The sequence below is a fragment of the Musca vetustissima genome, unplaced genomic scaffold (genome assembly GCF_032173495.1).
Source record: "Musca vetustissima isolate MV318-11 ecotype Yass unplaced genomic scaffold, APGP_CSIRO_Mvet_v1 utg219253, whole genome shotgun sequence".
In the NCBI taxonomy this organism is placed as follows: Eukaryota; Metazoa; Arthropoda; class Insecta; order Diptera; family Muscidae; genus Musca; species Musca vetustissima.
Genome location: NW_026883134.1, coordinates 18,569 through 41,291, shown reverse-complemented (window position 1 = coordinate 41,291; position 22,723 = coordinate 18,569). Strand labels below are relative to the sequence as shown.

The window sequence follows — 22,723 nt, the reverse complement described above, 5'->3', positions numbered from 1 at the left end:
AGAAACGATCTGTGCTGACCTGAATAAAACTGAAGTCTCTTGAGGCCTCAGTACACTTAAGGCAATTCCTATTACATAGAAATCTTTGGATGTCCACAGTACTCTGAAGGTCCCAGTCTCATTTTTTGATGTCTCATTTTTTATAGAAAAGCAACTCATAAATAATTTCCCCCTTGATTACATTTAATAATTCCCTTCTCCCTCTCTTTTACAGATCACAACATTGTTGCGTCCCCGAGCAACATACAAGACCTCAACACCGATACCGACAGCGGCAACAACAACAATTCATCCATATTTGAATGTAACCAACAGTCAAGATATCACTTCAGATATTGTGGTGTATGCAGCTAAACCTTGCAACGCAAACGACAGTGAAATACCCAGCAAGGAATCAACCTCTTCACATTTCGAATTTTCAGAAGGTGACACAACAACCACAACAACAATAAATAATATTGAATTAATACCAACATTAGAATTTATAAGTCATACACCAGCAGCATCATCATCATCGAAAACCCTCTCGTGTGAACATTTGCAACAATGTCTGCCGGGTTGCTGTGCCGCCCATCATGAACAATCACCACCAGCGGAACAATTGTTGCAGCAACACAACGATACGGCAGCAGAATCACGCCTAACATTTACCATTGAAAAGCCAGCAGAGAGTGAAAGTGAAGAACAGAAACAACAACATCAAGTAGCCAACGATTCCCCCTGCTCCCTGGATACCATAGAACTTTTACAGCAGGAGGTCGTGCCACCAGTAAGTCTAAGCGACACAGCTTCATTATCGACATATTTCGATGAGCCAACCAGCTCCATTACAATTGATATAATGGAGGGCTCTCAAAAAACCACAACAACGACTGCGGCCACCACCACACCAGCAACAACAACATCTTCAGCACAATCGGCTGCCATTAGCCGATCTAACAACACCACCAGCCAGAGTAATGTGCCACAACGAAGTTCGACAAATCTTCTTTCTAGTCTAAGTGATGAACCCAGCGATGAAATTGAAGAAGAAATCGAGGAGGCTCTAGAGGAGATTAGTGATGAACAGGTGGATTCCTTAGATTCTCTACCAGGGCCAAGTAAACAACCACCACCTCTTTCCCAAAAAAGCGAACAACAAATGTTTGGCATTGATCTCTCCGATTTATCAAGTATTGGAAATTCGGAAAAACTATCATCGGGAAAGAGTAAAAAAAGTTCTCCAAGTGATGAGGGTCAATTTAAAATCGACGACGATCAGTTATCGGGCGGTAAATTAGCCCAACATTTTGTTTTGGAGGACAGTGATGAAGTATCGTTGGGTCTACCACAAGATAAACATGAAATTCGTTCAGTACCACAATCGGAGGAACGGAGTGCCAGTCTTGGACTGGAGGAGGAGAATAACCACGCGGAACAGAGTTTAAGTAATCAAAGTACCTCACATGATGTTTCCGAATTGCAAGAAGAACCTGTGGAAGAGCCTGAATCGTTAGTGTCGGATGGAGATTATCCCTTGTCGTTGCCGGAGGGGGCTGGAGGGGAGAGTAATAAAGGTAAGTTGCAAAAAAAATGTATGAGTAAACTTCGGGACACCTAAGGTTTCATTTTTATTATAAAAAAGACATCTTGGAGGTCTCAGGATACAGGTCTATTTTTTTCAGTGGAGACCTCCGTTGACCTATGGAGGCCTCGGATACCTTAGGTCTAATTTTTTTTCGCCCCTGTGGAGGTCTCTTTTGAACTGTGAAGAAATTATCTCTGGAGTACACCTAAGGGCTCAGTTTTTTCTATAGAAATAATCTCTGGAGGGCTCAGGATACCTGAGGGTCCAATTTTCATTTTTTCTATAGAAAAAATCTATGTAGATCTCGGTACCAAAGATCTATGTTTTTTATAGAATAACAACTCTGGAGATAGAAAAAAATCTCTAGAGGCCTCAGAACACCTGAGGGCTCATTTTTTCTATAGAAAAAATCTTTGGAGGCCTCAGAACACCTGAGGGCTCATTTTCTCTGGAGGTCTGTGCAGAAAAATATCTCTGATGGCCCAAGTACACCTGAGGGCTCACTTTTTCTATAGAAACAAATCGTTGAAGGTCTATTTTTTCTATACAACAAAATCTGTGTAGGCCTCAAAACACCTGAGGTGCTATTTTTTCTAATGGAAAACATCTCTGAGGTCTCTGTAGAAAATATTCTCGGGAGGCCTCAGTACACGGGGGTTTCGATTTTTTCTATAAAAAATATATTTTAAGACTTGGGTACGCTGAGCCCATTTTTTCAATAGGAACAAAACTGTCTAAGGCTCTCAGGCACATTAGGGCTAATTTTTTCGATAAAAAAAATTTCTGGAGGCTTGGGTACACCTGACGCATTTTTTTTTTTTTTTTTGTGGAAAAAAGTCTCTAGAGGCCTCCGTACACCTGAGGTAGTATTTTCACTGTAGGCCTCAGTATACCAGAGGTGCCATTTTTCCTATAGACAAATCTATGGAGGTCTAAGTAGAACCAATGCTTTTTTTGTAAAAAAAATCTGGAGACCTGCGGAGGCCTCTCTGCATGCTACAGAACACATTAAATCTCTTTTTATAAAATCTCTGGAGACATTTGTATATCTGAGGCTTTCTTTTCTAATGTCTAATTTTTGATCAAAAAATATCCGATGGTCCCGTTTTTTTCTTGAAGTCTTAATCCACCCTTTATCTTCTCTTATCTAATCGCCTACCTTTTATTACAGACATATCCAAAAGCGTTCCAAAGTCGGACGCCCTGCAAAGTCTTCAAAGTGACCAGGAAAAATTGGAGAACCTGGAAAAAGAAAAAGAACAACTCAAAGCCAATGTTGACCCCCAACACCCAACAGAAAATGTGAAACCAAATCCCGTAAAAATCTTAGAACCCTTGACGAACATTGCAAGACCCGCTCACTCTGAATCGTCGTCGCAAAAAATGCTACTAAAACCCTTGGCCACGGTTACGGCAACCAAAAAATCATCCTTACCCGAATTATTTGAAAATCCCGATATAAAACCCCTGTCCGGCTCCTCATCGAATTACAGTGAAAAGGATCAATCAATGGAAGAGATGATGGCCTCAAATCCGTCATTGGAAATAACCCTAGACGACCATGAAATTAGCTCTCTGAATCCCAGTTATATTGACAACAACAAAACATTGATTGATGATTTGTTGTTGGAACAAAGTGCGGATAAAGAAAACCAGGATCCGAAAGAGGATAAGTCCACTTCGCTGGAAATGGGGTCTCGAAAGAGTTTGAAAATCGAAGAATCCAAGGAAACAAGTCTCAATTATGCAACCGAAGATTTTGTTAAGCCTGCAGATTTCCAACAAGTTGAAAGTTGTGGGGTCCTAGTGGTGGAACCCTCGCCACCCATAGAAATTGTTACCGATTTGGATGAAAGCCTGCCCGATAATCCAGAGAAGCCATTAACCTCCACTAAAATCGATGATGATTTGGATCAGACACTGAAAACTGAAATTGGTGCAGCCAAAGGAGGCAATACAATGATGGACTCAACGGAAGAGGAAGATGATGAAGAGGAGACCGATTTGAAATTGATGAAATGTCGAATTATGGCAATGAGGGAGAACATTCTATCATCGGCAGAGGTGTCCACATCTCCCGCAACCGTGAGCGGAGATGTTAACTCTCAACAACCCAAAGCCATGGAACGTGTTTCTTTGGTGGAATTTGCCAAAGATGTCCTCGAGGATATAACGGAGGAGAGTGAACGTAATTCCTTATCCACCCAGGAGGAACAACAATCCTTGGCAGCATTGGCCAGCAAATTGGAGGCTCAAGCCAAACAAAATGAAATGGAATGCAATTCGAATGAGGCCACTTCTACCAGTAATTCGGCAGTTAGCCTTAATATGATACAAATGTTGGAACAGAAGGTGGGAGAACTGCAACAAATGTTGGCCACCAAAGATGCCTGTTTGGCTTCACTAAATATGCAACTGGAAAATATGTCCCGCAGAGAATCAAGCGAACAATTGGGTTCGGTGTCGGGTAGGGAAACCAGTTCATTGGCCACTAACTCAACGGAATATAGGACCCTACAGGAAGATTTTGGGCAACAGGTAAGCTTTTTTGGAAGAACTATATTTCTAGGAAATTAATGCATCTTTTTCCTCTTCCAGACCATGGATATCTATGTGGAGCTAACCAAACGTGATGAATTAATTGCCAAACTAACGGAATCCCTTCAGCAATCCTTGACCATACGGGAGAATCTGCAAACTGAAAGTGAAAAACTAGCCACCGAAGTTCAACTACTTCGCAAACAACTAACCGATGCCATGGACACGCTGAAACGCCCCTCCTGGCCCCGAGCCGATCAGGAAAGCAATTTCGGACAACGTATCTCGGAAATTTCTATGGATCTTGTTAGTGAAAGTGATGATGATTTCGAGCGGCATTATTTTACCGACAACGAAGAGAAATTCTCACGCAATTCCCGAGAACGTCAACTCTCAATGCCACGACAATTTGATTATATGCCAAATGAACCGGAAATCATTTCCACTCCCTTCAACAAACAAATTGAACAATTTCAAAAATATTTAACACCCAGTGAAGTGCGTCTCTTTTTTATGGTTCAAAAGAAATTCGATGATTATCTATGTCAAGAATTAGAAAAGCTGCGAATGAAAAGTGAACAGGAGCTAAAAATTGTTATGGATCAATGGGAGACGGAAAAGCGTGAAAAAGACGAAGAGATACAACGTCTTTTGTTGCAGCGGCAGGAACGTGAACTCAAACATAATCAAGAAATGGAAGATTTGAGGAAATATTTTGAAGCCAAATGTGCGGAATTGGAGAAACAGTAAGTTGGATCATTGAGAATGATAATTCTAATGTCGCAGGAAAGAGAAACAATTTCCTAAATTAATTCAAGAGAGTTAAGTGGCAAATCTGTATTCTAGAAATCTGAAAAGGACAATGTGCCTCTAAAACATGTATGACCTTCTAAAGACTTTACTGAAGTCTATACGGCGGTCATACTTCTGATTTTTATATATAAATCTGAAGTCTACTCTTTAGAGAGTGCTTCTTGAACCAACGGGATTTGATCTCGCGGATCAAGTTCGGCTCCTTATCAATATACCGTAGGTGATAGCAAATTTCACACCGATACGCCTCCATATTCAATGCTTCTTTGGAATACCCTGATAGGCACGAAGTCTCAAAACACGCTTTTTGAGAATCTGTCATAGACAAAGAATTTCTGCGGGACTTTCAAAAGAATACCTCATGTGGATCTCCCATAGAGAGATAACCACTTTAGGACTCTCTCTAGACAAAAGACCAGAAAATGATTTTCTCGAAGACAAAAGAACTTTTGAAAGACTTTGAAAGGCAATACCTCCTGTAGATCTCCTATAGAGATGTGATCTTTTGTGGATCTTCCCTAGAGGATCTTCTACAGGTATCCTAAAGATAAAAATCTTCTATAAAGAGAGGCGCCACTATAAAATTTTAGACTTTTATAAAGAAAATACCTCCTGTATGTGTCCTTTGAGTGATGATCTTAAGTACTCTCTCTAAACAGAAAAAAGACAGAGGATCTCCTCTTCTGAGGGCCCTCCGGTTTATCGGGCCGGACAGAGTCTCGATAACGGTCAAGGAGTTCCTTCTAATTATGAGGAACCGGACAGAGACTCGATAGCGGTCAAGGAGTTCCTTCTAATTAAGAGGAACCTTAAATACATCCGGAAGTTATCCAGGAACTATCTGAATGATTTTGCGAAAGACTTCTTAATTGAGCACCTCAGAGCCTTCAGTACGTGTCAGTAGTGTCGATGGTAGGGGTGTATTGAAAGCATATATCCAGTTTTTTTCTTGTTAGCTTGGATCCAGATCTGAAGAATATTGTTGTTGTTGTAAGAGCTTTTACTGTTTATCATTTCTCTACTTAATCTGGTACTGCTTCTAACTCCAGGTTCAAAAATGTCGTGACCTGTAAATATTGTATATATGTTTTATGAGAAGGTTTAGCTGGGTAGTAGGAGGTGTAGCGTATCATGTGGACCATTACCAAAAGTCAGACAGATGTTATCCACCGTGCAATCAATTCGCGCCCAACGAATTGAGGCGGCTTATCCACCGAGATCTAAAAATCACTCTGATTTGTCTTGGTAGCTGCTGCTTTCTGTGGCGGGTGTTCCCTGAGGATTATATTCACCATGTCGATCCTGATTGACAGGAGAGATTCTCCTTTATACGTCCGGACTTCTCAATTCAGGTCATGAAGATAAATCCTGACACACCTATCTATAGGATGGCTGTTGTTGTAGCAGTCCTATTGCTGTTGCAAAATTGTCTAAAGTGACAGACGTTGTCCGAGTAAGATTCGGGCCGTTTCGAGTCGTAGAACCCCCAGTCACAAAAACGATCTATAAGGAGGTGATTTGCAGTTCTCAGAGTGATATTCAGGCTGGATTAGAAATTTCTCCTTTGTATAGCCCTTATATTAGGGGACCACACTGGAGCAAAGAAGCACCACATTTTACCACAGACCGGCCTATCGATGTACAGGATGTCAACAAGGTTTCTTTATCAGATCCGAAATAGCAGTAGCAATGGCTGATGACATCTAGACCCTAGATGTGACCTCTAGAACATTGGGGTCAAAATATTTTTTTTTTGTTACTCCAGGCAGGTCATGGTCGATTCACATATAAACATAACTCTCAATATACGGGTGTATTTGGATGTAATTCTATATTCCCAGTAGGGAGAACTCCTTGAATGCAATTGACGTTATGGGTCTAAGTTTAGATTAAGATTTTCAGTATCTTGTTTTCAGTATCTTGAGAATTGTGTACCTTTTTAAACCAAATTGGATGTAGTTTAGTTTTTGCAGTTATTTGTAGCTAGAAATTGTCCTTAGAAAAAATTTTGGACATAAGTTCAGCTTAAGGTGGACAGATTTTCTATAGAATGCTTATATATTATATTCATATATTTCCTTATTCCTTTCTCGTTTATTCTTATCATTCTGCCCAAACCTCCTCCCAATATCCCTACTAAATTATTTATTTCAAAATTTATGCTAATTAATTAACCCTTATCCCACTGAAACAAAAATTAATAATACTAATTCCCTTACTTTTTTCTAACCAAGCATGCCAACCAATAAATCCCACGGAACGCCTAAGTATTAACCCCAAACCCATAACCACAAAATCACAAAAATGCTAACAAAAAACTAATCCCTCTTTTATAGATTCTCCGATGATGTCTTTTCACAAAAATCCCAGCGGCAAGGTTTGTCCTCACCTGAATCATCAGACCAGGAGCAATTGTCACTCGATTATAAATCACCAACACTGCCAAGGTCCAAAGAAACCTCACCACGTAAACGTTATAGGGCTGAGCTACTATTAAGTCCCTCACATCGACAAATGACACCCGGCAATGATGGTGTCAGCGAGGAGGTAACGGCAAATGAAGGATCACAGGTGGGTTCGGATTTTAATTTTTATTTTTTTAATGATATTAAAATTGGTTGGTTTTCTTCTTTAGTTGGCCTTGGAAATAACCGAATTGAAAACATTTTATCAAAATAAAATCCATGAAATTCAACGTTCCCAGGAAGAGAACATCAAGAAATTAAGTGATCGTTTGAAATATTATGAATCACGTTATCCAGAAGATGAATTTGTGGTAAGTTTGGAAAGGAGATTATTTATAATGTATATTTTGTCATCCATTTATTCATTTCATTACAAAAAATTGGCATGTTGTTTTGCTTAAAGATTTTTTATTGCATTCGACTTTAACAAAACAATTTTCACTCACTAATTTCATATTATAATCAGAATTAAAAGACAAACATAATCATGCTTTTTTTGGGTGAAGGATTGGGAGAGTTTCCATTAAGTTAACATTACAAGTTTATGAGAATCATTTATTTTACATTTCCATACGCGCCTGAAAATATGCTTCGTTTTTGTCGTACATTTCTTCAGTGCCTCGTCAATTATGTTGCGCCGCAAAATATGCATTGAAAAGTGCTGTCGATTTTAAATATTTAGCGAAGCTGATATATTTTCTTGAAAAAATATATTAATTAAATTATATATCATTGGTTTGTTGTCGAAAAAGAGAATTATAGAACGATTTCTGTATCGCAGGGACCTTCAATGTGTAAAACAACTATGGAAGGTATTCCATGTGTAGACAATCTATACAAGAACTGTAGAAGATATATAACGCCTTCTACATTACTTTTATTGACAGAAGACTTTATAAGATTCTTTTATAAAAAGAGGAAGAAGATATTAAATTTGTAGAAACTATAGAAGGTTTTCTAGCTGTATAAGAACTGTAGAATTTTTGTCTATTTGTGGAAGGCCCATGAAAGATATTCTTTCTATAGATGACAACCTGAACCCTTCTGAATATATTTTATTGACAGAAAAATGTATAATGTTCTCTAGAAGGTATTATATCTGTGAAAGGCGTATGAAAGATATTCTATTTTCATATTTAATCGGCAGAAGTCTTTATGGGGGTATTTAACAGAGGAACGTTTTTTTGGGTGTAATATTCACTTTTGGATAGGATATTTCATAAACAGAATTAACTATATAAGGCTATAGATAGACGGTTTTTTTAAACCGCATACAAATCTTCTTGAGGGTATTCTATAGACAAAAGTGCTTGTAGATAAAAAAGGGTCCTTAAATTTTTATTTAAGAACAATAAGTGGTTTTATGAATATCATATTTACGAAAGACCTACAGAATTATTATATTGATATGGATCCTATATAAGTTGCATAGAAGATCGTTAATAGGTTTATCTTTAGATTCAGTTCCCCTTGTTAAAAAATAAAATCTATAAGGTTGCTGAAGACCTGTTGATTGCATTATGTACATAGAAAACTTTCTGAAGGTCCATATATTAATAGAAGGCCCATAAAGGTCGAAAAAGAGACGAATTTCGTATAATCGTCCGTAAAAAGTAGTATTTCTGAGGGTCTTCTATAGGGTGTTTGAGAGTTTTGTGTGACATCTGTACACAAAAGGTTACAAATCGAAAAATTGGTTGAATATAGTTGATTATATAAAATACCTTCTGAAGAATTATTGTAAAACCCAAAAATTCTCTTCTATCTATGGTTTTCTACTGAAGGTGAAGACCTATCAATTTTTGGAATTCCATTCCATGTAAAGATTACTTCTGTGCGATCCAATATACTTTAAGGGACCCTATTGCAACCAAATGATTCGCACTGATCCGTCCATCGGGGTCAGCCTTGTCAATGATAGCTACTCTTTGGCTATCTGGGACCATTTGTCGTTTCCTTACGTTTTGTTCGCTTCAAAGGTTCCTGCGAAGTCTTGCCACCTGACCTTTGGTCTTTCCGGTGGTAGTCTTCTCACTATCCCTCATAGTGGCTGTTGATTGGAATGTCTGCAGCTAGTTGAGGAGGGCATTGAGGAGGTTTTGACTTCAATCGGAAAAGGTTCCGCTGAAATGTCCGAGGGTTTCTGTGATCCTGTACCGTAGGAATCCGTAGTCGCAGTCTTTTTTGGGGGCTTGACGTGAGTAGCCACAGTACATGATGTAGGATTCCTGTCGATCTGCAGTTCCCTAGTTGTCTTCTGAGGATAATTCCCTATGTACTTCCTTAAGGCTCTTAGGTGTTTCCTGATTAAACGGAATCCCATATCACTGACCTTACTTGGTCTTGGTAGACGTAATGTTGGCAAAAGCCACAGTATTAACCAGGCTCCTAATTAAAAGTGGAAAATCCAAAGAGGCCCTGGAAGGCAAGGCCTCTTTGGATTTTCCACTTTTAGTTGTCAGGGGGTTACCAAACTTCCTATGGAATTTCCCCTATTGACTGCTTTGTTTTCGGCGGTTAATTGCCTTGGAGGTCCTGTCTCATCGATCATTTTCGGTGCAGAGACGGGAGCATGCGCGCTCGAAGGGTCCTCTTTTTTTTCGTTTCATATCTGAAAACTTCTTCTGACTTGGAGGTGAGACTGTTTTGTCAGCATCGTCTTCCTCCTCCGACATGGAAATGTCGTACCCTGTCTTCCGAAATGCTTTCCTGACTCAGGCGGAAATTTCGGCATACGTTCACTCCCGCGGTTGAGCGTGAGAATATGCTTTGTAGACTGGATAAAGAGTCTTAGTCTGAGTCCAGATTTTTAAATTGGAGATTTGCTCTTCTAAAATTTGAATCTGAGGGTGCCAGGGCAACTGTACTCATTTCCGTCGGAGAATTTTATTTATAATCACTGGTTCTATACGTCATTATTTTGTGGAGGACGATATGTCGACAATGGCATAGCCTCCTTACGATTGTAAGGACTTGGTAACTAAACCTAATACTAGTTGGCCGCACAGGTATTAACCAGGCTCCATTCAAATACAGTCGGTACCCTGACTGAGAGAAAATAAGATACCCACTATGGGCGCCAATAGTCGACTCGTCAATCCAAGGATCATTGGCACTCGGCCATTTCCTCCGAGATTCTCCCCTTAGACCCTCTGACTGTCCGCGACTGCTTATTTACCCAATATATCTACTGGGCTTCCCACTGTCTGTCTTGTGTCCATGATTTTATTCCCTCATGGGGATGCAGACATCCTGTTGATATTCTCAGGACGCGTTAGTTCAATAGTTTCACCAACTTTCTGCAGGAAATAATCATCGAAGATGTAGACTGGAATGCCTTTCGATCTAAAATAGACGTTTTCCACAGTTAGTCTCAGTGTAAAGGTTCCGATCAACTTTAGGTATTTCGATGGTTCTATACAGATTTTTCCACCGAAAGGTATGTAATTTGTCTTTCTAGATAAAGTCCTTCTTGGCAAACTTTTTTATATATAGAACACTGTCTAATGTTTCCTTGCAAATGTCTGATGGACCCTGAGGGTCCAGTTTACCTTAAATGCAATAATAAATTGAATAAGGGCTACAATAAAGTAAATTTATCAAAGCATATGAGGACCTGTACTGTAATTTCATAATATATAGATAAATAAAAAATCTATCTTTTGGTTATCCCGATTTTGTGAGTTTTCGACTTCCCCTCCTTCCCCTCAAAGAAGCTATGATTTGTTTGTTGAAAAAAGTTTACCCAGAACAAAAATCTCTATTTTTTGCTGTTGTGTTATTAACAAGCATGTATTTGCATTTGAATTCTCTTCTCTTTATTTTATGGCTAAAACAAAACAAACACACAAATGCATACAACCAACAAAAACACATTATATATGGATGTTATTGTGCTAACCCTCAAATTGTATTTAACCAAAAACCAACAAAAAAAAAAAAAAAAAAAAAATGAAACATCCTGAAAATAGGCTACAAATAAAAATTCCACACTCAATTCGACACAAGAAAGTTCAGTCAATACTGAAGATATGACTCTAATGACAGTACGTCATGTTAATGATTCTCGGGATCAAGATGTGAGTCCTGAGGATGTGGAGAAAAACGCCACCATTAAAGAGGCCAATGTCAGTGATGTAAATACTTCATCATCGCCAAGTGCACAAAATAACAATAATAACAACACCTCATTAATCATTATCGATACGGATGAACTGATGACCGCTGCAAATAATGAAACCCAAATCATACAAAAAATAATCGATGAATACGAGCGTCGTTTACAGGAACAGGTGACATTGGCTCGCGAGGATATTGTACATGAGTTGGAACAACAAATACAGGTAAGTAGTCGTTTTGTGATACTAATAAAAATTAATATAATTGTTTTTTTTTTTTTTTAATTTTTAAGGATTATTTTATTTGATTTTGTAAATAATTTTTCTTTTTGGTTGTTATTGCTGATTTATTTAATGTTCCATCTGAATGCATGAATCATTTATTTTTTGTTGTTGTGTTAATTTATGTTTTTTTTTTTCATCTCCTAAATGTCCATTTGATTTTCTAATGCTTCTTTGTTGTTTTTGTGTCGCCTAATGCCCCTTAACAACATTATTGATCAGAAATTGGAACAGTGATTTGGAAGTGAATTTTCCAAATAATGATTTTTGAAGTTCTATAAAATGATTGAAAGAAAATTTAATAATAAAAACCTTATAAAATAAAAAAAATGAAAAGTATGACACTCTATCGCATACATTTCAATATACACTATAACCCCCACATATAGCGTTAATGGGACCCGAAGAAAGGCGTCGCAAATTAATCCTTTGTTTTTGCGGATCGCATATTTATAAAATATCATTGAGAAGATATATCGTCACCTAAAATACCCCTAGACGTAACCCTCATAATCACAATTTCCCCTACTTACTTTACTTAGCTGGCTTGTGGCAGAACATTTGTTCCATAAGCTTAAAGAAGATTTCCAGGCGCAACTTCCAATTTGAAAGACCATGTTTCGAAATGTTCTCTTCCACTTGCTATTTCCATCGAATTCGTGACATTTCCCTTCTGCGTGAGCCATTAGATGGCTTGCTTTTATATGCCTTTTGTGCTGGGGCATCCTCATCCATTCTCACAACATGACGTAGCCAACGTAATCGCTGCAGCTGTAAGTTTGGTCTGGCGGGAGGTGACCTTGTTTTTGAATTGCTTACTCAGACCATAGTAGCATCTGTTGGCCAACACTATTCTTGCCAGGATTTCAAAGCTGATGTAATTACTTTTGTTTATGGCGGTACCGAGGTATATAAAATCGTTCACTACCTTGAATCTACAATTTTCAAGTTCTACACTTGGTCCGAGTCTACTCCTTCTCAATTCGTTCAAAGGTGGCTGTTACTGCTCGCAATGTTCGATCCATTATGTCCATGTCGTCGGCGTAGGCGAGTAAAATATGCTGTTCGGTGTTCAGAGTGTCATTTCTGTTCACATTTGCATTTCGTATTATCTTTCCAGGAGGATGTTAAAAAGGGCACAATACAAACTGTCACCTTGTCTAAATCCTCGTTCGATTAAAGGGCTCCGAGAGGTTCTTTCCGAAGCCGAACGCAGACATGGCTTTATACATCTGTACGCGGATTTGGCTGTGGAATGCGGCTTTGTAGCCGACGAATTGGTGGAATGTGTCGATGTGTTTTTCGTGGGCCTTTTTTAGGATTTGGCGCGGAATGAAAATCTGTTCAATGGTGGATTTGCCAGATCTGAATCTATCATTGACCATTGGCTTCAGTAGTTCACATAGCATGCTGGATAACACTTTATATACGGTGGAAGGAGACTTATTCATCATATCATCCTGTCTCCTTTTGAGTGCACCGGACACAGGATGCTGAGGTTTCTACCATTGGGCATGCATTCCTCTAGCCAAATTATACTAATCAGCTGTTGCCCTCATCTTGGCTAGGGGGTATACACTATATAACGTCATCTCTTATTGGTTCTGGGGTATTTTCTTCACCGCTACTATTTGATACCAGAAGCTTTTCAAAATGCTCCTTCCAGACCCTCAATACACTGTCTGCATCTGTTTCTTCTTCATCTCTACAGGGGGATGTGCCTGCACCAAAGCCTTCGGTTTGGTGTTTTACTCCTTGGTAAAATTGAAAAAGATATTGAAAATGTTTCCCAACCGAATATTATATTTTGGGCCCTCCCATATTTGATATTTTGAAGATTTTAAAAAGTTTTCTAAACTGAATTGACTGATATATTGGGTTCTACTGAATATCAAAGTTATTAATATAGGTCCATGATTAGACATATCATCCACATATTTTATTTTAGTAAATTCTACTTCTTCTGGAGAGTATGGATGCCGTTAGACGGTTAGTTGCGGAGCCATCCTAGTAGTCTTCAGTCTTCCACTAGACACTATCACTCCCGGCTCAAAATGAAGTTATTATGATTCACTTATTGGTCTAATTACGATAACCTATGTTTTTCTTCTGTTACTCCTCTTGGGTGCATAGCGCTTCCACAAAGCATCACTGTCTTACTCGCTTAGTCCTTGTGTTAGTTTCATATTTTTGTTTATTCCAGCTAAGTAGATGATTGGTTTGCTGTAGCCATTTCTAGGTAATGGTCTGTCATCTATTGTCGCCTAGAAACAACGCCTGCTTGAATTTTGTGCAGTGGTTGAGGTCCTCGCTTATTTAGTCCAAATTACTCTGGACGAAGAATGATGAGAGTAGATGTTTTTTTCGAGACAACGTGCTGATACTCATCATTTTCTAAAATTAGTTTCGAGGCAATACTTCAAGCAATAGGAAATTATATATCACTTTGGTATATTTCAAGTGTCTTGTTCGATCTGCTGATGGATACTTTTCAAGATCGAATTGCCAAAGAATTACACATTTCAGAACATAGTCGAAAATCGATTTTAGAACAGGTTTGGCAAAATCGAAAAGTCGACTTTTTTGTCAAAGGCAAAAGTCGAAAAGTCTAAAAGTCGACTTTTGCGCTCGACTACCGACTATCCCTAAGTTAAATCAACTTTAATAGCCCATATTTTGATAGAGGAGGATATTTTTAAAGTATCTCAGAACAGTGAATATTCGCTGGGCTTCAAATATAGAGGTTATGGTGGCTTCAATATCAATTTGAATACCATTAAAATGCATTACATTTATCGGTCGATTGCGGATGGTAACCATAGTTTAGGGGCGTTGCCAGTTGCCAAATATGAATTATGGATAGCAACTGTTGTCAACTTCAGTTGCTTCAAATATAATTTTTCGGCAACCATTTATTTCTGGTTGCTGTTTAGTCGTGTTTAACAATAACAACTGAAATTTGTAGGCTTCTCATAATGGCGAATATTACTACAAAAGAACAATTTGAGGTCTTAATTGCCCGGATGGAAGCTCACCCAAATGAAGCACGCGGCGTGCGGACTTTTGGTCAAACCAAAGCCACTATCGATGATGTGTGGAAGGCTGTTTGGAAACAATCCAAATTTTACACAGGTTTTCCTCTATTAGCCGGACAACTTCGGAAAAAACCACCGGCATTGTGGGTTGAGCCATGCCAAGGTTGAAGTCATTGCCACATATTTTTAAGGAATTGCTATTGACCGCCGGGCTTTTCGGAAAGGCTTCAACTAAGCATACAACGGCATCTTTTGGTAGCCGAAAATACGTCTTCAAGCTAAATTGAGCAGTGGATTGAACATTTCTCTAAACATAAGCATCTACTCACAGAACTGATGGTAGTTCTAATGGACTTATCTCTTAAATGCCTTCTAATAGATGTCACACCTTGAACATCATTTTCATCATCAAAAAATAGTTCCACTGAGCTTATCATCACATATAATTAGTTTTTCTGAAATATTTTATTCAATTTTTTGTTTCTTTACAATATTTCGAGTTGAAGAAGTGTCAATACAGTGCTATCGACGGCAACTAAGAAAAGTTGATATTCATAATGTTACGTTTTATTTCAGTGGCGTTGCCAGATGAAATCGTAACTGGAGTTTGGTTGCTTTCCATAATCGACCCATTAATTTTTTACTTTCCGTCTAAACCACAGTGCATAATTCCTCCTCACAACCAAAATCACAAACCAACCCAACAGAAGAGTATCATCATCATTACTACCACCGTCATCATTTTCATTAGCTTCTAACTTATGTTTCCCCTGTGTTTTTTTTTCTTTTTTTTTTTTTGCTGACAATTTGCCAAAATTGTCGAGCGTTTTCCGAAATTTAACGTGTGGTCATCTAATTTTTTATTCATTTTTTGGCTGTTTGTTTCTGTACTCAATACTTCTGTTCTTATGAGCTTCTATACGAAAAAACGTGAAATGATTTTCTATGTTGAATGTTATGGTTTTGGGTCTTGGACCATTCAAATGGTACATCATCTTATGGCATATGCTTACAAAACATGTGCTCACATTCACATGTAGATTGTAGATTTATATATACATTAGTATATATAGAGTGTAAAATACTTATAGATCAGTTGAAAGAGTTGTTTGTCTAGCTGTAAGAGATAAGGTCCAAAGTACGTTGATTTTTTAATGTAATTGTAATTTGAAATGAAATTGTAAGTGATCGATGATTAAAGATGCTCTCAACGACAAACAATGTTGTAATGAGTTTGATTTGTGGTATTAGTTTGAGAATTTAAAATAGATTTCCAAAAAAATGAAGTCGTCTGGGTGTTAAAGGTTAATTTAAATTTGGAAAATAGAAAGAGACAAATCACGATAGATGACAGTAAATCAAATTGAAAGATGTTGTAATTGTGTTTGAAAATAAGCGAAGGAATTTAGTCGGACGGGCCGACCATGTACAAATACTATTGAACATTAACTTTATGCGAAGCTAAATCCCGAGCCTGATAATATTTACATTCTATTGTGTGGTATGGTATTATCCGAAGATTTGTGACGATTAGTGCATAACTAATAGGCCTGTACTTTGATTACAAATTATGTATAATGGACAGACCAGACGTACATACATGGTTGGATCGATTCAGCTTGTCGAGATATGACCGGTACACTAAAAAGTGGGTCTTATCATTATTTCGTGACGTTACAAACTCTTGGGTCATACAAAGCCTTTAGAATATCAGGTGAATTAAAAAATTATCTATTTATCACAGTAAAAAACTTTTTTTCTTGAAAATAGGTTCATAATTTCATTTAAGGGGGTTATACAAATTTAAAACGGACATTTCCAACACGAAGTGAATGAAGAGGTGCGTACAACGAATGTTTATACCAGTAGGGGTTATTTTAAGACCTGGAGTCCAGATTAGGAAAATACATTAATACCGAAGAAATTCGAAGATCATTTCGTACAATTTCCGCCATCTTCTTTCTGACACACGCATTGTCTTGATGAAATTTAAACAGAGTTTCTTCAAATGAGGACATTTTTTTGAAACTCTGATAACACATTCCAGTAATTGAGGAAAATATTTAATCAAGCTGAAGGTCTGAAGTTTTTATATACGATTTTAAAGGTGGGGAATATTTATAAAATATTGAAGAACAAGCAGCTCTTTACAGACGAGGTGAAGAGGTCAGTGAGCGTTTATAAACGAGCTCAAGGGCCAGGGAATCTTAATAGAAAACTGAAGGGTAAGGATTCGACGTAATCAGTATGACCATGGAGGTCATCTAGACGAGTTTTTAAAAAGTTTAAAAAATTGGGTCTGTCTAGAACAGTTCAAGAGGCCTGTGAATGATTCGTGAGTCTAGTAGAAAGTCTAGATTTTGTAAAAAAAAATCCGAAGACCTGTCAAAACTTATATAGGGAGTCTGCATGGGCGGAATACAGTTCAGTGAGTCTTTATAAACGATGTTGTGTCTTTATTGACGAGTCTACGGTTCCGGGTGTCGCCAGCTGAGCTGAGCGCCAGCCGGTTTTTTATAAGAGAAATCTGTATTGACATACGGAAGACCATGGAGTATTTATAGTCTGTATAGACGATGATATTATAATTTTAACACCACATACTTCTACTGACAATCTGCATGATTCATGAGTCTAACAGGATAATGTCAACACTAGATAAACAATGATCCCAACCACTGGGGGACCCCAACAGAGTAGTTTTTTTTTTAGGCAACGATAAATGGCATACTACTCCCAAGTGGAGTAACAAGAGACGCAAATGCTTAAACGCATTCCAAGTTTGGGCTCATTTTAAGAATGAATTTAACGCGATAAATTCTATCACAAATGATCATTCGCCAAACGAATGTTCGTACACACATAACTAACGAGTTCGATTCGTTTGTCGATTGAAATTCTTTCTGACATTCGATCAAAAATGATGACGAACATTCGCAAATTCTCAAAACAGCAACAAACGATGGATCAAATCGACGAAGCTTGCTGTGCAATTTTATCTTCCCGAATTTTTCGTACAATGCGAACAATCGAATTCTCGTCCTGAGTAAGATCCTATTTAAATCATTCGCATCCTGATTACAATCCCAAATTTGAACGGTCAAGAACAATTAACGTCAGTTTCAGTTGTTTGTAATCGAATAGGTAATGGATGACCTTTCATTGCTTCGAATGATATACAGGTAGTTGAAGTGATGGTGTGTTTACAACCTTACATATCAATTCTGCACAAACATGTTTTGATAAATATTACAATTGGAAAATCACTACCTGTAGCAAATTGCAAAAACAAAGAGATTAAGAAGTTTCCTTTTGTGGACAATTTTGTAAACATGTTTGTTCATGAAACTGTAAACAAAAATGGATATGGAACAATTGATAATGTTTTCCATACACAGATGGAAAATTAGAGTAATTTTTATACCCTACACAACTATGTTGTCAGGGTATTATAGCTTTGTGCAGCCCCAAAAGTTTGTAACGCGGCGAAATATTGGTCCTAGACCTTTAAGTATACCGATCGTCATATCTCGACTAGCTGAGTCGATCTAGACATGTGTGTCCGTCCGTCTGTCCATTATAATTTGTAAACACGATACAGGCCACAGTTATGGTCCAATCTTTACGAAATTTTGCATTTAGGATGGGTTTTGGCCAATGAAGACCCCTATTGTTTTTGGAAAAGATCGGTTAATATTTAATATTAGATGAAATGGACCAAAAACTGTTAAATTGTGAAAAAAGGTCAGGTCGCATTTGTGATCCGAATTTGATAAAATTTGGCATAGCTCATTTTTATTGGCCCAAGGACGAACCCTATTGAAATTGCGAAAAAATCGGTTCAGATTAAGATATAGCTCCCATATATATTTTGAGTCTTGAGTGACGTGTGCTAAGTCAAAATCGGTTCAGATTTAGATATAGCTTCCATATATCGTTAGCTAAAATGCAAAAAGGCGTAACTAACAAAAAATTAAAAATTGGCTTTTTGAATGAATATTGTGAATGTCAATAAACTACGTGTGTTGACATTCAAAAAGTCAATTTTCAATTTTTTGTTAGTTACGCCTTTTTGCATTTTAGCTAATGATATATATCCGTTCGATATTATGAAAATGGTGCACCAAAGTCCCTATATATCTTTCGATTTTCACGACATTTGGCATAGCGTTCTGAATTGGGTCTAGAATGATGTCTACCAGTTTTCTTAAAAATCGGATCAGATTTAGATATAGCTCCCATATATATTTTCATCCGATTTAAGGTAAATGGTGCACCAAAGTCCCTATATATCTTTCGATTTGCACGAAATTTGGCATTACGTACTGAATGATGCGTGGTAAATTTTGTAAAAATAGATTCAGATATCGATATAGCTCCCATATATATTTCCGTCCGATTTTATGTTAATGGTGCATCAAAGTCCCTATATTTCCTTCGATTTGCACGAAATTTGGCATAGCGTACTGAATTAAGTCTAGAAAGATAAGTGTTAATTTTCGAGAGCTAAATCTGAACCGATTTAGATGAAGCTCCCGTATACATTTTCGTCTGATTTTATGTAGATGGCGCATATATATCCTGGTGCACCTGGATATATATGGTGCACCAAAGTCCCTCTAAATTTGGCATAGCATACTGAATTGAGTCTAGAATGATGTGTGGTAAGTTTCGCGAAAATCGGCTCAGATTTTACATAAATGGTGCACCAATCTCCTAATGTTTGACCGATTTACACGACATTTTGCAAAACGTATCAAATTGAGACTAGAATGACGTCATTGCGTTTTGTTGAAATTGGTGCAGATGCAGCCATAGCTTCCATATGATTGAAATTAAATTTTTAACAGTGCGGAGTACTGAATAGCATGTATCAATTTCGTTTTTCAAAAATTTGTCCCGAATGAAATTAGATTTTTGTTGGTTTTTCTGGTCGCTCCAGAGGCCGCAATTATGGCCCAAACACAGCGAAGGAGAGGGGATTGGGCCAAAGAATAAGGATGTCTGTTTTGATAAAGATCGGCCAATATTTAGCGGGTCAAATGGACCCTAACTTTTGTGTGAAACATTACAAAATTTGTATTCTCTGGAGTATTTACCCCTGAAGAACAAAGACCCGAGGAGTTGATACCATATCCAAGAGGAGTGGTCGACCTTTAAATTGATACCAATTATATGGTCGTATGTGCTCATATGTGGGAGTTGCACATAAATATTTGCAGGTGCTTATGTATTCAGATATTATTTAGTAACCCTTTACTACACTAGAGGGCGGAATTATAGCTTTGATCGCTTTGAAATTTTCCATGAGATTTCAGTTATGGTCTATGACAACGCCTATAATTTTCGGCGATGATCAAATAATGAAGTGGACCGAAAACTTAATTTGTTTTGTTTTTTTTTTTTGAGTCGAGCCACAATTGAAAGTTTGAGCGACAATTGAAAGTCAAACATCACAACAGAACCCACGGTGAAGGGAACTGGACAAGTAATTAAAAGGACTGTACATAATATTAGTAATACTGGGAAAATATGTCAGAGTTAGGAAGATGTGCTGTTGACCTCTAATCGGCAACAGGGTGTAGATATCACGAAATAATGCCCAGGCTTGGAATAAACATCCACAGAAACATACAGGTAGTTGTGTAGGGTATCGTATGGTCGGCCCGTCCGACTACACTGCTCCGCTCACTGGTTTACAAATACCAATAGTGCAGATCTATTTGTAAGGTGTATATCGTGGACAATTAATGACACGTTTTTGCAAGTAGTTTTTATAACTACCTACAACCAAAAAATATTGAAAATTAGCAAGGAAAGTCAAATATAAAATATCGAGTGGTACCGCTAGGGGTACCATAACAAAACGTCGATGGTAATAAAAATGTGCAATATATACATTTTTATTACCATCAATGAAAAATTTTCCTAAAAATAACGGAATATATTCACATTGTTCTGCTACAGCAATAATTCTCAAATAACATTCAAATTCGTACTTTTTTCTAAATACCAAAAATTTTTAACTTTTCATAATAAATAAATTTTTTTTTACTAATTTGACCTTCAATCTTAACAAAATTTGTGAATCAATGGCAAAAAATAACACACAAGAAAAGAAAACAAGAAAGCCCACAAAGTGGCAAAAATAAGAAAAAACAAGCAACTGGGAATAACTACTGGTTAAGTAAAACCCCAAAAAATACTAATCAATTTGCTGTCCTTGATAGTGAAAATGAACCATTACCATCTTCAAACCCCCCTGAAAAGGTTTTTAAACCACCGCCAATATTCGTTGACAAAGTTTCAAATATTCAACCTCTGATTGCACTATTGTCAGAGACTGTCCCAAATGAGTACGAGATCAAAACTCTTCGTAAGCAGCAGGTCAAGATCCAACCAAAAACACATGAAACATACAAAAGAATTGTCAGCGAACTAGAACAGAAGAATACTGAGTTTTACACCTACAAACCAAAGTGTGAAAGAGGTTTTAAAGTAATTATGCGAAACATGCATCCCTCAATAGACACTCAATGCCTCAAAAATGAACTTTCTCGCCTTGGCCATGAAGTAACTAATATATGGAACATAAAAAGCCGTTACAAAAAAGAGCCTCTTCCTCTATTTGAACTGGTATTGGTAAGTAAGCCGAACAATAAGGATATATACTCAATAACAAAACTAATGTCAAATATAATTAAATTTGAACCACCACGTCCTAAGAAAATTATTCCACAATGTACTAATTGTCAACAACCTGGTCATACAAAGGCATACTGTCGAAAAAAACCGATATGTGTAAAATGTGCAGGACCTCATGAAAGTAGGTCTTGTCCTAAAAAACACTGGGCAAATGAAGTTAAGTGTGCTCTCTGTAATGGCAACCACCCTGCAAATTACAAAGGTTGCCCTGTTTACAAACAAATTTATACTCACCATTACCCTTCTCTAAGGAATACAATAAATGAGCAATTAGAGCCGCAGCATCCTTCCACTTCAGCTGAGCGAAGGGAGAACGTCCAGTATTCAAGTGTAGCTAGAAACGCTATACAAAACAATCAAATACCTAGCGGAACACAACCACAAAATCAACAGACAACAACTAATAAACTTCCAGAAATACATGAAATGCTGAGTGGTTTAAATATACTAATGAAACAAATGTCAAACCTTCTTACGAGTATCTCTGAAAAACTTTCTCACATCTAAAGAATGGAAATTTTAAAAGTTATATTCTGGAATGCAAATGGATTATCACAACATACTTTAGAAGTTTCAAATTTCTTACAAACTAATAATATAGATATATTTCTTATATCTGAGACACATTTTACTGATAAAAACCATTTATCCATTCCAAAATATAACTTCTATCACGTCATGCATCCATCTGGGAAGGCGCGTGGTGGTTCAGGCATATTAATAAAAAACACAATAAAACATCACCAAGGAAGACATTACTGCACACCTGAAATACAAGCGACAAGTATTATTGTCCAAACTATACATGGGCCTCTTACAGTCTCATCACTTTATAGCCCTCCAAGGCACAACGTAAAAAAAGATGTATACGTTAGTTACTTCAAATCTCTGGGAAACAAGTTTATAGCTTGCGGAGATTATAACGCAAAACACGTCCATTGGGGATCACGCCTCACAACACCAAAAGGAAGACAACTCTTTTGGGCTATAAAAGACCTAAATTTAAGAACTATTTCTCCCAATTCGCCTACTTACTGGCCCACTGATCTAAATAAATCTCCAGACCTCATAGATTTTTGTGTCTCCAAGGGCATTCCAGAAAACTCAGAAACATGTGTAACTAGCTATGACTTGTCATCTGATCACTCTCCAGTGTCTCTAGTGCTACATTCACAACATGTAAACCAAAACCAAATGTGT

At 37.5% G+C, this 22,723-nt stretch overlaps 1 protein-coding gene across 1 annotated transcript; it reads left to right on the top strand.

Moving 5' to 3' along the window:
• Positions 1 to 214: 214 nt before the first annotated feature.
• LOC133329887 (myosin-2 heavy chain-like) lies at positions 215 to 11,726 on the top strand (the record flags this gene model as incomplete). The annotated part of the gene is made up of 6 exons (XM_061538344.1): positions 215 to 1,556; positions 2,739 to 4,105; positions 4,166 to 4,851; positions 7,255 to 7,489; positions 7,554 to 7,694; positions 11,355 to 11,726. Coding segments are annotated over 6 exons (4,143 nt in total), but the record flags the coding sequence as incomplete, so codon positions are not given.
• Between the last annotated feature and the right edge of the window lie 10,997 nt (positions 11,727 to 22,723).